We start from the raw sequence: 14,342 nt of genomic DNA on the forward strand, positions 1-14,342 counted from the left end.
TGTCAGTTTTTCAGGAAATCCATTGAATTCTTTGGCTATGTGTTTGGGTCGGAAGGAGTCACCGTAGACCCCCGCAAGTCGCTGGCTATCAAGAATGCCCCTGCGCCAACCACAGCGTCAGAAGTGCGAAGCTTCCTGGGAATGGCGCAATATTGTGCGAGATTCATCCCCAACTTAGCCACAATTGCGGAACCGCTGAGAAACCTAACAAAGAAGGAGAACTCATGGAAATGGACGGAGACCGAAGCCAAAGCCTTCGACCAAATCAAAGCAGCATTGCTAGACAGCACCACGATGGCATACTTTGACACCACCAAACCCACCGAAATAGTGGTAGATGCCAGCCCAGTAGGCCTGGGAGCCCTGATATCACAAGAAACAGAACCAGGAATATGGTCGCCATTAGCATTTGCGAGCAAAGCACTAACTATGACTGAATCAAGGTACTCGCAAATAGAGAGAGAAGCCCTGGCAGTGAAGTGGGCGTGTGCACATTTTCCCTTATACATCTCTGGACACCCTTTTCGCATGGTGACAGACCACCAACCGCTAATACCCTTATTCAGAGGCACCGCTCCTCACCCACCTCCGAGGATAGAACGCTGGGCGATACAAGTGCAACAGTACCAAATGGACCTCACTTACCGCCCAGGAGCCAAGAACCCTGCAGATTTTCTATCTAGACACCCTGGCCCGGAGGAATGCCGAACAACAGAACTCGAGAACCAAACCGAGGACTTTGTAAACATGCTGTCGGCTGCCTCATGTCCCCAAGCTCTCACAGCTGACACCATCATACCTGAATATGTGAACGATGCGGTCATTCAGCGAGTAGCAGACGCCATACAGTCAGGCTCCTGGGAAAACTTCCTGTGGAATGTCAGCGGTTGGAGCGAAGAGGACCGGACACGCTTAACGCAGTTCTGGAGAGTGCGACATGACTTGAGCCGAGCAAGCAACGGTCTCATCCTCAGAGGCCACCGTGTGATTATCCCCAAGACTCTCCAAGAAAGAGCGTCAGTCTTAGCGCACGAAGGACACCAGGGCACCCGCCGGATGAAGGCAAGGATGCGAGAGAAGGTCTGGTTCCCCAACCTAGAAGAAACCGTTGACACCATTGTACGCCAATGCCGAGCATGCCAGATAACTAGCTCAGCTGACGCTCCCGCGCCAATAATCACAGAAGAACATGCCCCATCACCATGGCCATGGCTCAGCTTGGACTTTGGGAGTTTCCCAGACGGGAGAGTCACCGTCGTGCTGATTGACAATTACATGAAATACCCGATTGTGGATCTAGCCACCTCCACCAGCTTTGCTAACATCCGCCCTCTCCTGAGCAAATCATTTGCCATGTTTGGAGTTCCTCTCGTCATCAAGACGGACAATGGACCCCCATTCCAGGGGAGCGAGTTCCGGGAGTTCCTGCACAATCTAGGCATCTGACATCACCGAATCACGCCCCAGTGGCCTCAAGCAAACGGAGAGGTGGAACGGTTTATGAGGACAACCAACAAGATCCTACGAATCGCCACAGCTGAAGGAAAGGACCCGGAAGAAGCTCTGCAAGTCTTCCTGCGGGAGTACAGGAGCACACCCCACAGCACCACACAACAATCACCGTGGGCGCTGATGCTCGCCGGGCCAAGAAGAGACCTACTCCCCATGGCCGACAACTGGGCACCAACACCATACTCTCCCGGGCGCACCCAAGAGAGGCGGAGGATAACAAATGAGAAAGCAAGTCACAAGAGACGAGCTCAGTCCCGGAATATACAACCAGGCGAGACTGTGCTAATCCGGACCAGAAGACCTGGAGGGAAATTCAACACAGCGTTTGAGCCAGAACCGTGGGTCGTCAAAGAAACACGAGGCACAGCGGTCACAGCTCGCCGGGACGGAGAAGAAGTGACTAGGAATGTCTCCTGGTTCAAACAAATACCATCGACACGACAGCACATACCCGACCAAGTGGAACCTGCAGGAGAAGAGTCCGAGATAGGAGCGGGAAGATCCAGTGACGCGAGCACGCTCTTGAACACCACAGGACAAGACGAAGCGTTTACTCCATCACCAGGCCCGAGACCTGAGCAGGCGCCAACCCGAGGCAGATGGAGGTACGACCTCAGGCCAAATCCGAAGCCGAGCCAGAAACTGTCTGACTTCATATGCTGAACTGTCATTCACAATTGTTTTCAAATCCAAGTTGGGAAGGGATGTAGCGCTCTAGTGCTCCGAGGGTCTCCCTTGAGCCCCGGAAGCACTATCACACATTGTAACACTTTCTGGCCAGGCGTGGCCAGAAGGAGATAAATAAACGGACTGAAGTGGCACGGCACTTCCTGTCCAGACCAGCACTCTGTGTGTATGTGTGGCTTATGTGTATGCTTGCAGTGCGCACATGTAGCGACCCCCAGAGCCCCGGCGGTCAGCGGTCCCCACAATAGGAACACCCTCAGCTGATTTGTGTACCTATAGGGAAATGCAAATATTACCTCATATGATCTTGCTGTTACGCAAGATCCACCATATAGAGAGTGACCCAGACCATACACAGGGCGAGAGTCAGTAGGTTTCATAGTTGACAGCAGCGCAGGGTGGGAGGGGGATTGTTGGGGAAGTTAGGGGGAGGGACATTGAAGCAGCGTACGGGGACAAATACACTCATAAAACTGAAGTCCTCAGATATGCTTGCAGAATAACAAGGTATACTACAAGCAGATAAAATGGATGTAACCTAGCTAAGTAGCCATTGACTAAAATGCTAATACCAGTGACATGAGACTAAGATTTGTATCGTGAATGTCTAGTCAGAATTGAAAATACCAATAAGGTCTGTTTAACAAAAAAATTATCCTGCCGTTACAAAAGTGCTGCGCGAGCTGACACTGGGGAATGTGGCAGTCAGCCTGCTTGAGAGAACTGAAGTGCTCAGCTAGCACCAATGGAGGCCGTGAGCACGCGGATGCGTCGTCTCTCTTTTAAGTAGCGCGTCCTGGTTAGGACATGCACCTGGAGAGAAAAACATGCGACGGTACAGGAATCTCCTGTTTAACCGTATAGGATTCGTTCGTATTCTAACCGTATTCTAACCACTTTCAAAAGGAATTAATCAAACGATGAACTCCCTTTTGAAAATATAAAGCGAGTCATTTATAATTTTGACAAAAATAAAAATGTTTGGAGAAATTCTTGATGTTATCAATCCTGTGATGACAACCATGTCTGTTCTAATATTTATGTATTGCCGACTCACCATGATTTGTACATATGCGAAAATCAATATGTAACAAAATGGGAACAAATTTGTAATGTGTGCAACAGCTTTTGAATTAATTTACACATCATGAAAATGGAAGAAATCCTGCATACCAAACATTAAGAGGTTGACATACTATTTGTCATTCACTCATACAGCCCTATGAGGAATAGCAAGAACATATTTTTACATGGTTTCAAAATAGTATAACAGTCTCTTGTGAAGAGTTCAAGTCCTTGTAAATAGTCTCTCTGAATGAGTCAGGAGGTGTTGCTTCGCTTGAATCAAATGAAAGCCGCTTGTCTCCAGTCTTGAATCCTGGGCCATCTGCAATAGATCCATGTTTGCCCATCCACTGTAGTGCCTTACGGGATATAGGCATGAGTTATCTCGCCCACTTTGGCCAAGCGATATATGTTCTATCACCTGCCATCGCTGTCTTCAACTGTATGTCGGTGTAGTCGGAAATGTTCCACCAGCGGAGCTCCTATTCTGCATTCAATTCTGCTCCTAGGTTGTAGGATTCTGCATTTGACTTTCTGTATCGCCTGGCCTATGTATATTAGGTCACAATGGCTGCATATTGAATTAATGGCATCTTGAGTATTGCACCTGGAAAGACCAGTAAATGAGAACGTTACGCATTTGTGCAAAAAAAAAACTTTGTATTGATCCACATTTATAATGGCCTACTACTGCCGGTAATCCCTAGTGGGTATTGAGGGTGATTTTGGGTTGAGGTGGTAAAGCTGCCCTTACTTGGGCATCTTTGACATTGCGCCCTCATTTTAAATTTAAACGTAATACAATGTGATCAAACAACATAATATAAAAACAGCATTATGGTAAATTATATTTTAAACATAAATAGTGTTGTAAAACTGAAAAAAGTATGAAAACCTTAGATATTTTTATCCACAATATTTTTAGTAATGATATTTTGACCACAATATTATGGACAGTCTTTATTTAGGTGGAATACCAGACATGTGGCTGTCCACATTTAACATAAAGAGATCAGAATTGCAGACAATACACATTAAATAAATCCCTCCTTTGCTGACCACTGGTTTCATGAAGGGTTGAAGTTGAATGCTCTTCCCTACATTACTTCTCTTTCCTACTTTGTTTAGATCACGCTGGTCTCATACAGTTCTTTATTCGATGTAAGACAATATCGCCATTGTTCTTATTATGTTGTAAAGCGCCATTAGAGTATAAAGTACGCAATCGCTATTTAAAACCATTCAATAAAATAAATAAACCAATGCTTCTGAGTTCCCAATACGTTCTTGCTCTGCCCTTCACACCCAACCCTCTAGTCCTCTCACAATTGAATAGCCAATACAGGAATTCTAAGGTTAACTCCGCTAGTAGACTGCTAACTCTGCAGATGCATGACATGTGGTTGGGAACACTAGAGACCAGTAAATGTTATCAAAGATGAAGACGATGGTGGATTTACCCAGGGGGCACTATGAAACAATTTTGACTACTAGTAAATGTACAGGAGGTGTGGTTAACTAACAAGGCATTAATGTTCCTGGCATATACAGGTTTGCCAGTTTATTGGATTTACTCTGTCAGGAGAATTTAATTTCTGTTGTTGGGAAAAAGTCTTTTGGTGGTCTAGTTATTTTAACTGGTGTGGATTGTAGATGTTGTTTCATTAGAAACCAGCAATAAAGTTGATCTTTTGACTTTTCCAGCTTATCTTGACATTCATCCAATTGTCAAATGTCTGTCGGGGAAGATGGTCGTCTCTGTTGGTAAATGCCTAACAAATACTTTGCACATCGACCCTCAAAACACGACCCTGGCTGATGCCAACTGCACAGGAGCCTCCAATATCACCTTACTGAATGGTATATTTCTGTATGACATCACAGCCATAGCCAGAACTGCCTACTGCGGAAATGTAATGAAGGTAAGAGGATATTTGAGAGCATGCAAAAGGTGTATATAGGTCCCCTAAAAATGCACAAGAGAAGCAGCTTTTAAAGAGTGATCTTGCATGTGAGAGGATGGTCAGGGAGCGTAACCTTAGGGTATTAGGGTAGGAGAGAGGTGGATTTTGGGGGGAGTCTCCTGTTGGTGCAACAATGGTGACTATAAGACAGTCATGTATTAGTGTGAGAGAGCTGGTTGTGAGCGACACGTTGATGGTAGGACAAGCTGCTTGCGGGAACATTTCATTAAGATGTAAGAGAGTTGGCTATTAGAGAGCCATCTGGTGGTTTGAGAGGCTGGTCAGGGAGAGTGGTCTTTTGGTGGGAGAGAGGTGACCAGGGAGTCAATTGATGGTGTGAGAGAGGTGACAATTAGAGAGTGTGCTGTGGTGAGATGGTTATTGGTTAACCACCTGATGGTGTGTAAGAATGTGTTGTGAGAGAAGCAATTGGGTTTGTAAGAGAGTTACATGATGGTACGTGAGAGAGGTGTGCGGCTAAGACCTATGACAGTGGAAAATAAGCTGTTGTGGGAGAATCACATAGTAGTGTGTGAGAGGAGACTCTAAGGAACTCACCTGATGCAGTATAGAAGGAGGTTGTGATAATAATGGGCTGTGGGAGGGCCCAAGAATGTCGTACAACAGTCCCCTGGTGATGTGAGGTTGGTGGGCAGTGTCGACTGTGCCGAACTTTGTACCAAGAATTAAAAATTCACATAAGCCACATTGTTATTCGAACTAGATTTTAATGTAAATGGGGAAAAAATGAGAGCGGTTAACTCATTAAGTGTGAGTGCACTGTATCGTGATTGGTGTATACTCATCAAAAGATGGGAACACTGTATGCTGATTGGTGTTTCTATAGGGAGATGAAACTAGAAACATCACTTCCTCTGATCTTGCTGTTCAATAAAAAAGATAAACTCCTGATTGAAAATATGAAGAGAGACAGTGATAAGTTTGAGACAAAATACAAACTGAAAAAATCCTCAAAAGTTTGGAGAAATTCTTAGTGTTATTAATCCTGTGATGACCGCCATTTCTGTTCTAATATTTATTATATGTAGTTGACTCACTATGATATGTCTATATGCGAAAGTCAATATGTAAGAAAATGGAAACAAATTTGTAATGTATGCAAGAGCTGTTGAATTAAGTTACACATCATGAAAATGTGAGAAATCCTTCAACCACACAAAGGGTTAACATACTAGTTGTCATCCACACTTAGAGCCCTATGAGGAATAACAAGAACATCTTGTTTACTTGGCTTTAGAATAGTGGAACAGTCTCTTGTGAAGAGTTCAAGTCCTATAAATTGTCTCTCTGAATGAGTCAGGAGGTATTGCTTCGCTTGAATCAAATGAAAGCCGCTTGTCTCCATTCTTCAATAGTGTGTGGGCCATCTGCAATATATCCAGTTTTTTTCATCCACTGTAGCTTGTTACGTGATAGAAGGCTCGATTTATCTCCTCCACGTTGGCCAACCCAAATATGTTCTATCACCTGCCATCGTTGTCTTCACTTGTATGTCGGTGTAGTCAGAAATGTTCCACCAGCGGCGCTCCTATGATTTCACATTCGATTCTGCTCCTATGTTTTAAGATTCTGCATTTGACTTTCTCTGTCATCTGTCCTATGTATATTAGTCAAAAGGCCAGCATATTGAAGAAATGGCATCTCGAGTATTGTACCTGGAAAGACCAATAATTGAGAATGTGACGTTTTTGTGCAAAAAAACCTTGGTATTGATCCAAAAATTACATGCCACACAGTGTTCACATTTAAAAAAAAAAACGTTAAACCCCAGTGGGTATTATGGGTGATTTTGGTTTGAGGTGGTAAAAGCTGCCCTTACTACTGTTCCTTTCAGATTGCGCCCTCATTTGAAAGAGAAAAGGGGTTCTTCTTTGGCGTTGAGGTGATCTTCAGCTAATTCCCGGTTATTTTCACAATTATTTAAGCATCATTACTTTCTGGAATGAATGTGGTTACACAGACGAGTGGGAATGGATGATTTGTGTAACCGCATGCATTCTAGTAATGAGGTTTAAAAAATTGTGAAAAACACTGGGAATTAGTCGAAGATCACCTCACTACCAAAGAATCGCTTTCTACCTTTTATAGTATTTATGATATTCTCATTTTGGTTGTTGCGTAATTTGTGTCCCAAATATTTTGAAGGTTCTGCATGCTGTTTGGCACTTAGGGATGAGCCATACCACTGGTTCAGGCTTGGTTCGATGGCAGAGCATTTTAAGACATGGACAGAGTGGTCAGTTGCCAAGGGCCAAACATTCCTAGGAGCTGGCACCTACCCACCCTCCCCAAGCAATACCAATGGACCATCGCACCGGCAGAGTTTGCCAGGTTAGAAGGGTGCTGCTTATTCGACTATGTGACTGTGCCTCTTCTCTTTCTGGCCTCTCTGCTGAGACTACTCTGCATGGGGCATATTACAGAAGGTATCCCAGGGGTATAATGGGCATTTGGATCCGCTTTGTGCGCGCTGGGGCACCTTGGTACTACAGTAGGGGCTGCAGATACTTGTACACCACCTTCTGCTGGCGCTCATAAAGAGGCAGCAGTATCTGCATGGGGCGTTCTCTCATTTGCATGCTGGCATGCCCTATGCAAATGAGGAAATCCCTTTGCATCTGCACCTGGACCGTATTACAGGCATGGTTGAAGAGGCAAATAAGCTATCAGTGCGCCCCCTGGGAGCAGCCTTCTGCAGGGGGCAAAGGGGGCCCTATGGACCCCCCAGATACCCCTTTGCAGGTGGGTTAAGTCACTGACTCCACCAGCCTGCAAGGTGATCCCTATTGCCCTTTAAAAGTACAGATGAGTGCTGCATAGAGCAGCTGTAAAGCAGCCGCTACTTGTTTTCACCCGAATGTGCAGCCCTGGGGGCAGCGCAAATTTGTGGCTACCCTGGGGGCAACACATTCTCCATAATTGGGGGCATTTTTCTGGATTGCGCTGGGTGCACCTTCAGAAAGGTGCACCCAGCGCAATCCTGGAAAATCTGCCCCATATGTAATATGGCCCCAGGTACACAATACTTTCCAGTACTCATGGACGGCCTATCTGATTTTAGGAATTGTCTCATCTTGTACTTCTCTTTCTTATTTATTTGTTTCTTAGCTATGGCTCTTTGAATCAGTAGCTGCGGATCTCCCATCTGCTCTTGACTTCATCCTGCTCTTTAATTCTATGTCTTATGGTTGGGCTCCCCGTTCTGGGATAAATATAGTCCATGACACACACCTATATGTTGTAGTCGGGCCTTCTTGCTGCTGTGAGACTACAGACAAGTTGTAGGTAAATCACATCATAACATTTGGTGTGAGACTGTCACCCACACCATCTGCTCTGCCTCGTTATGTTTATAGGTTTGACATCTAGTGGAGCGGCAGGTGAGCAAGATGTGTTTGGTCAACTTGCGTAAACTAGCAGGTGAAAAAGTAACTCACCTTAATGTTTCCAAAATTGTTTCTCAAGCTTATTGAAATGTTGAGAAACATAATCAAAATGCTACTGTTGCTTTCTCTTTAAGAAAGATTGGGTGTATTTGGGTAGGAGTGATGCCCTTGACTCCATGCTCAAAAGCATCAATTTAATACTGAACAAGGACATTATGCTCTAACTGAATCTAGCATACCTAGAGCAATCTCATACACAGCAGAATGAATAAGAAGTCAATATCAAAAATTATAAATAAATGCATTGATAAACTAGTGGGGTATGGCCGCTCCTCCTTTTGTCCTTATTTTTTTTACTGAATTTTGACCTTTTGTCTTGAATTATTTACAGTCATGTCCTGAATTTACCTCCAAGCCATGAGTAAACATAGCAGATGAATTTTCAGGTGTTCCTTATGTCATGGTTAATATTATTTTTATGGATTTTTATGGATCAAGCACTTCAAGTATGGTTTTTACTCAAGATCCATCTTGAACTGAATTACTTGAACGTACTCTCAAATATCATTATGAAGTAAACCAGGCACCTGAAGTCACTTGATCTGACTTAAATCACACAGTTTAGTCATGTGGGTGAGCTGAGACTTGAACCTAGGCCTCTGGTCACACATAGTGCAATTAAGCAATTGCCTAGATTACTTTCTTTTTCTAAGTCCCCTTTAGCACCAAAGGACTGTTTGTTTGTACAATTCTATCAGATGACTAGTACTCTGTGTTAATTGAATCCAGATCACAGGTTAACTTGACACATGTCTAAAAAAAAAAAAGGTACATAGTGAAGGTGAGGGACTGCTAGACCACATATTCTAACATCACTGGTCTTCTCGGTGGTCAAACAGCATTAAAACAAGTATGGATACTGTGATCCTGAGTGCAGTACGGATGTGGTCAGTAAGCGCTGGGCAAAATTATAGGCATAGCTAAAAAGAACAAAATATTTTCTTACTATTTTTGATCTTTCACCGTCAAGTAATACCAAATAAAATAAAGCTCACCTAAAATGAAAAGCAAATGTAAGTTTTAAAAAATCAGTGAGAAATATACTATTTTATTTTAATGACATCTTTGGTGGTTATTGTGATGACTGCAGATCAATGTGTGTGCGACCAGAAGCCCATAAAACTAAATTCTGCTTGGTTCAGCAGGGAATCATGACTTGTGTATTTTTAGTGCTACGAAGCCCCTGCCCTTCACAGAAAGCGTTGTGACTATGTAAGTCATAATTAAGTATGCAGTACACACAGTATATGATAGCCTGCCACTAAATGTGGATATCAATTTTGGTTGAAATCAACAAAGTGTTTTCAAAGTGTACATTTTAGTAATATGGAGATTACACCTAGTGCAAACAGTTTTACAACTGTTCATTAAAAGCCGGCACACCACAACTCAGCTTGGAACACCCCTACCATACCTCTCAAAAATAATAAATCTTTGTGTTCAGAAAGCTTAAAGTGGATCCATCACTTGACACTGCCTCTACAGGCTTCCAAGCAGCCTTTAAATGTACAGATTACCCAACTGCACAGATCTACATTTCTTTTCAGGCAGCCGGGGCCCTGGCAAGATGGCTTGTTTCTTGCTTATAAGTATCTGCCAGTCCATCTGGATCACAGCACAGGAGACCTTCCACTTCAGCCCATGCATTTAACCTGTAATGTAGGTCTTTTAGCACAAAGTCTAAATTACGGACGAATGCCATCCGTTAAAATCTCCATCACGGGCACAGACATCAAGATTGATTCACAGACACTCCATGAAAATTATAGGATGATCACCCTTTTCAGTCCAAGTCTGACCTTATAGGTGGAGAAGTCATCTGATGGAGTGAAGGCTTGTCATATAAGGCAGGGACATGTGGAAGTGTCATCTGATGGATTAATAGCTGTAGAAAAGGAACCGAAACAGCTGTCAAGCTGCAGCACTTATAGGCTTGGTCAATGCAAGATGATACTTCCTAAAGCACAGAAAGTGAGAAGAAACAAAAAGCTGAGGCCTCACCCAGAGGGCCATTTCCCTCTTACTTTCAAGCCGTATCTATTTTAACTAGGAAAGGTTTACACTCCTAAATAAAGGGAAATAACTGCACTTCTCAGTTCTGCCATAATTGTGAGCCAATATAGACAGTAGTAAAGCTTCCGATTGACACTGAGGCATAGATATTTTATGTGCACCAAGTGGCCAGATACCATGGATGGGGAAATCCCCTTTAAATGACTGTTCGTTTATGCAATATTGATTAACTAACCAATGGAGCTTTTAGCATTCACGGTCTAGTCAATATAGAGTGTGCGTGAGGTGTGTGTGTTCTAGCAACACAATATTGCTGAGGTGTTTGGTCATAATATGTAGAGGAGACAAGCATGAGTTGCTGAGAGAGATGGACGTATGCCAGGGTAAGAGGGACTTCTACCCGAAGACTTCACCACCCGCAGTCCTCAGGTGCCATGTGGTCCGATCGCCATCTGCCATGTAAGGTTAAAAGCAGCTTCACTATCCTGAGTGGTAACATTTAGACACCTCCTTTGGAGTTTCTAAGGGGCAGAAGGAAGCGCCGGGATCTACACTGGAGGATAAGATCAACCACAGGTCTCGGTGCCAGTGAGTCCAGCCCACCTCTACAGTCCAAGGGTAAAGACATCCTCACTCTCCAGTGGAACAAGAATCAGTCATTCATCCTGTTTGGAGCTATTTGATAGGGGGGGCTGTAGGAAGAGGCAGAATCTATGCGAGCCTTGCTTTCCTGTGGCACAATGTGTTCACAGAATGTACCAGGGCCTCGCCCCGGTAAAGTCAGGGTCCAGTGCAGCTCCATTAGAGGCTGGAGGAGGATAAGATTGGCCAATGTCTTAGTGCTACGATTCTAAGCATCAATTTCAATGCTATTAGACATCACTAAGATGGAAACACTTAAAGTCACGACCCCTCTGAGAGGGACAGTTAGGGTAAGCTTTGACAATCCACTCTAAATATAGAGATGTTCTTGGACAAGGTGGGTGCGGGTTTGAACGATGAGATTGCCTACACAATGTCTTGCCTATATGCAGCTCAGGATGTTGGTCTCAGAGCTATAAACAATGACCTAGTCATTGGATGCAGCAACTCTGTTGATTTACCCTGTGGCCTTAGAAACACAAAGGCGAACATCGGCACAGTTTTTACTGATATCAACTGCTTTGAGTCTGGCAATTCAGATCTATTGTATCTCCCCCCACCGACACCAGGCAACTCTTATAATAGACAGTATAAATGTTCCTTCTCAAAAGGAGCGAACTCATGAGAACCACACCCAGTTAGAAATTCAACAGAACTGAGTTAAATGTAAATACAGGCACATTAAAAATCTAATTTGAGGACATGAACAGAGAGAAACGTTTGGAAGGGTGGGACACTTGGCCAAAATAGTTCCCGTGGTCTACATGGTTATCATCTTTAGAAGGCCATACAAATTGGGAGAATTATTCACAGGTATGAAACTTTTTGTACTCTGAAAACGTGTCAAAGCAATTCCTCTGGGCTATTCTGTTAACTCTCCCTAAATTGTATTGTAAATGTATTGTAATTGCATTTATATAGTGTTTAATACCCCTAACGTTTTACGCTCAGGCAGCACGCTGCTCCAGAACTCAAGGTTAGTTCAGTGTTATTGGGATTAGTTGTATGTGCTCAAGCAAAGCATTCCATTGAGTGACTCCAGTTTCTTCTGTTATATTAAAGTAATAGGACTTAGATGTGATGATAGATGGGAAAAGGATGGATATGTTAGTTCATTCAGATTTAGTGTGATTCATAGGTGAGTTAGAGGAGATTACGTACTGTTAGGTTGCAGAGGTATCACTTTCCAAAAAGGAGAGGTTGTGATGTTTGAAATTAGTTTTCGATAATTCCTAGAAATACATTAGTATAGAATAAGGCAAGTATTCATGTGACTTAGAGAAATTTCTTCTCAGATAGAAGAGGCATGCAGGGGATGAAAAAGAGGGAACGAGCCATTTAAAAGAAAAAGGAGAGGTGACCATCAGAAGTTTTAAGTAAATGTCAGTTTTTGTTTTTCATGCCAGATTTTAGGAAGATAGAAGCTATTTTTTGAGACAGCATGCCATTTTAGTATGCAACACTTTAGAAAATACAATTTACCCAAAGGGATCTCTCTTCTTTCACTGAGTAAGTGTCCTATTCCCTTTTGGATGGAAAGGGGCCCCTCTTTTTCCCAAACACTTTAGAAAGAAACACCACTCTCTGCATGTGCTATATCAGGCATTTTAATAGGTGCTATCATAAGGCGAACAGTCTGTCCACTGATAAGTTTCCACTAGACCACTGATTCAGCATGGAGAGCTGATCAGCTCAGGGGGTGGTATAAAATAGTAATGGACGCAAACATTGAAAGACGATTCTGCAAATGCTTGAGTGGATGTTATTGATGTTCACCCTCAAGTTTGGCAAGTTTGTTATTATTCGTAAAAGCAAAGTGGGATCCATTATGATGCTGCTGGTTGTGGCATCATACAAGATGAAAGGTGAGTGGCCCCCTTCAACAATTAAATGAAGACGTTGGGCCACTGGTTAGGTTTCCTGAAGCAGTGCCCTTTGTTAGGTGGTAGGCAGAGGATTGCAAATGTATGCTCTGTTGTGCAAGGATTAGGGGGACCCATTATAGGAGACTCAGGAGCATATTATTAAGGGCCTGAAGATATAATTATCGCCGCTTTAGCGTCTGTTTTCATGCAAAAAGCAGCGATAATTATATTGCATTATTTGCAAGGAAATGCTAGCGCGTGTTTCCTTGACTCAGCTCCCGTTTTGTTCACGCCTCGCTTTGCATCTCTAATGAGATGCAAAGGAGGCATGCCTTAAAAAACACCATGGGAAAATATCGCTACCCCAGCTTCGCGATATCATCAACGAGGGGTAGAGATATTTTAAATCCTGTTAACTATGCCGTAACACAGGAATTTAACATCTGTTAAATTCCTGACTAAGGCATAGCTAACATGGGAAGTGGATTATGGTGATACGACCCCAGGGTCGTATCACCAAGGCTATCTCCGTTTTGGGTGCAAAATAGCTGGTTTTCCAGCGATGTTTGCCCATTTCTCTGGAATATCATCGCCCTGGAGTAACGCGTTGTTAATAACGCGTTACCAGGGCGATAAATTCCTGCGATGGACGACGATAAATAAACAAGCGCTAAGTGCACTTTGCGTTTATTTATCGCCGTCCTAGTAAATATCCCTCTCAGGTTTTTGTCTCCCTTGATCACACTTTCAATTTGACTGATGGCAGGGAAATGCTGACGCCTCGCAACTCTTTGTGCCTCTGTTATGGGTGCTCCGGAACAGAATCTGCCCTGCTGTGAGGGCATCATTACACAAAGGTTGTGTCTGGAGAACACCCTGACAAGGACATCTGCATGAAGAACCAATCTAAACTAGTTCTTCTGTATATATCCTTCACAAAGATGTATCACCAGCAATGGAGTAAATAAATATCTTTATTTTCGATTTGCAAGTTGTCTGCCAAACCTCCTAACGCACTCTGAAAAGAACATTCAGCACATGAGCTCTTGCTGTAAACATCCGTTCTTTAAATTATACATTTTTTAACCAATGCTGTTTTCATCCCATTTTCTCCTCTCTCTGTTGGA

General features: G+C 43.4%; 1 protein-coding gene across 1 annotated transcript in view; it reads left to right on the forward strand.

Annotated features, from left to right (window-relative positions):
* The window catches only part of LOC144823831 (uromodulin-like), a 226,874-nt gene that overhangs the window by 54,373 nt on the left and 158,159 nt on the right, over nucleotides 1–14,342 (forward strand). The window contains exon 3 of the mRNA XM_078682692.1: nucleotides 4,969–5,186. Coding sequence (XP_078538818.1) covers nucleotides 4,969–5,186 — 218 coding nt within the window. The remainder of the gene's footprint in view (nucleotides 1–4,968; nucleotides 5,187–14,342) is intronic.

The sequence above is a fragment of the Lissotriton helveticus genome, chromosome 3_1 (assembly GCF_964261635.1).
Source record: "Lissotriton helveticus chromosome 3_1, aLisHel1.1, whole genome shotgun sequence".
NCBI lineage: Eukaryota > Metazoa > Chordata > Amphibia > Caudata > Salamandridae > Lissotriton > Lissotriton helveticus.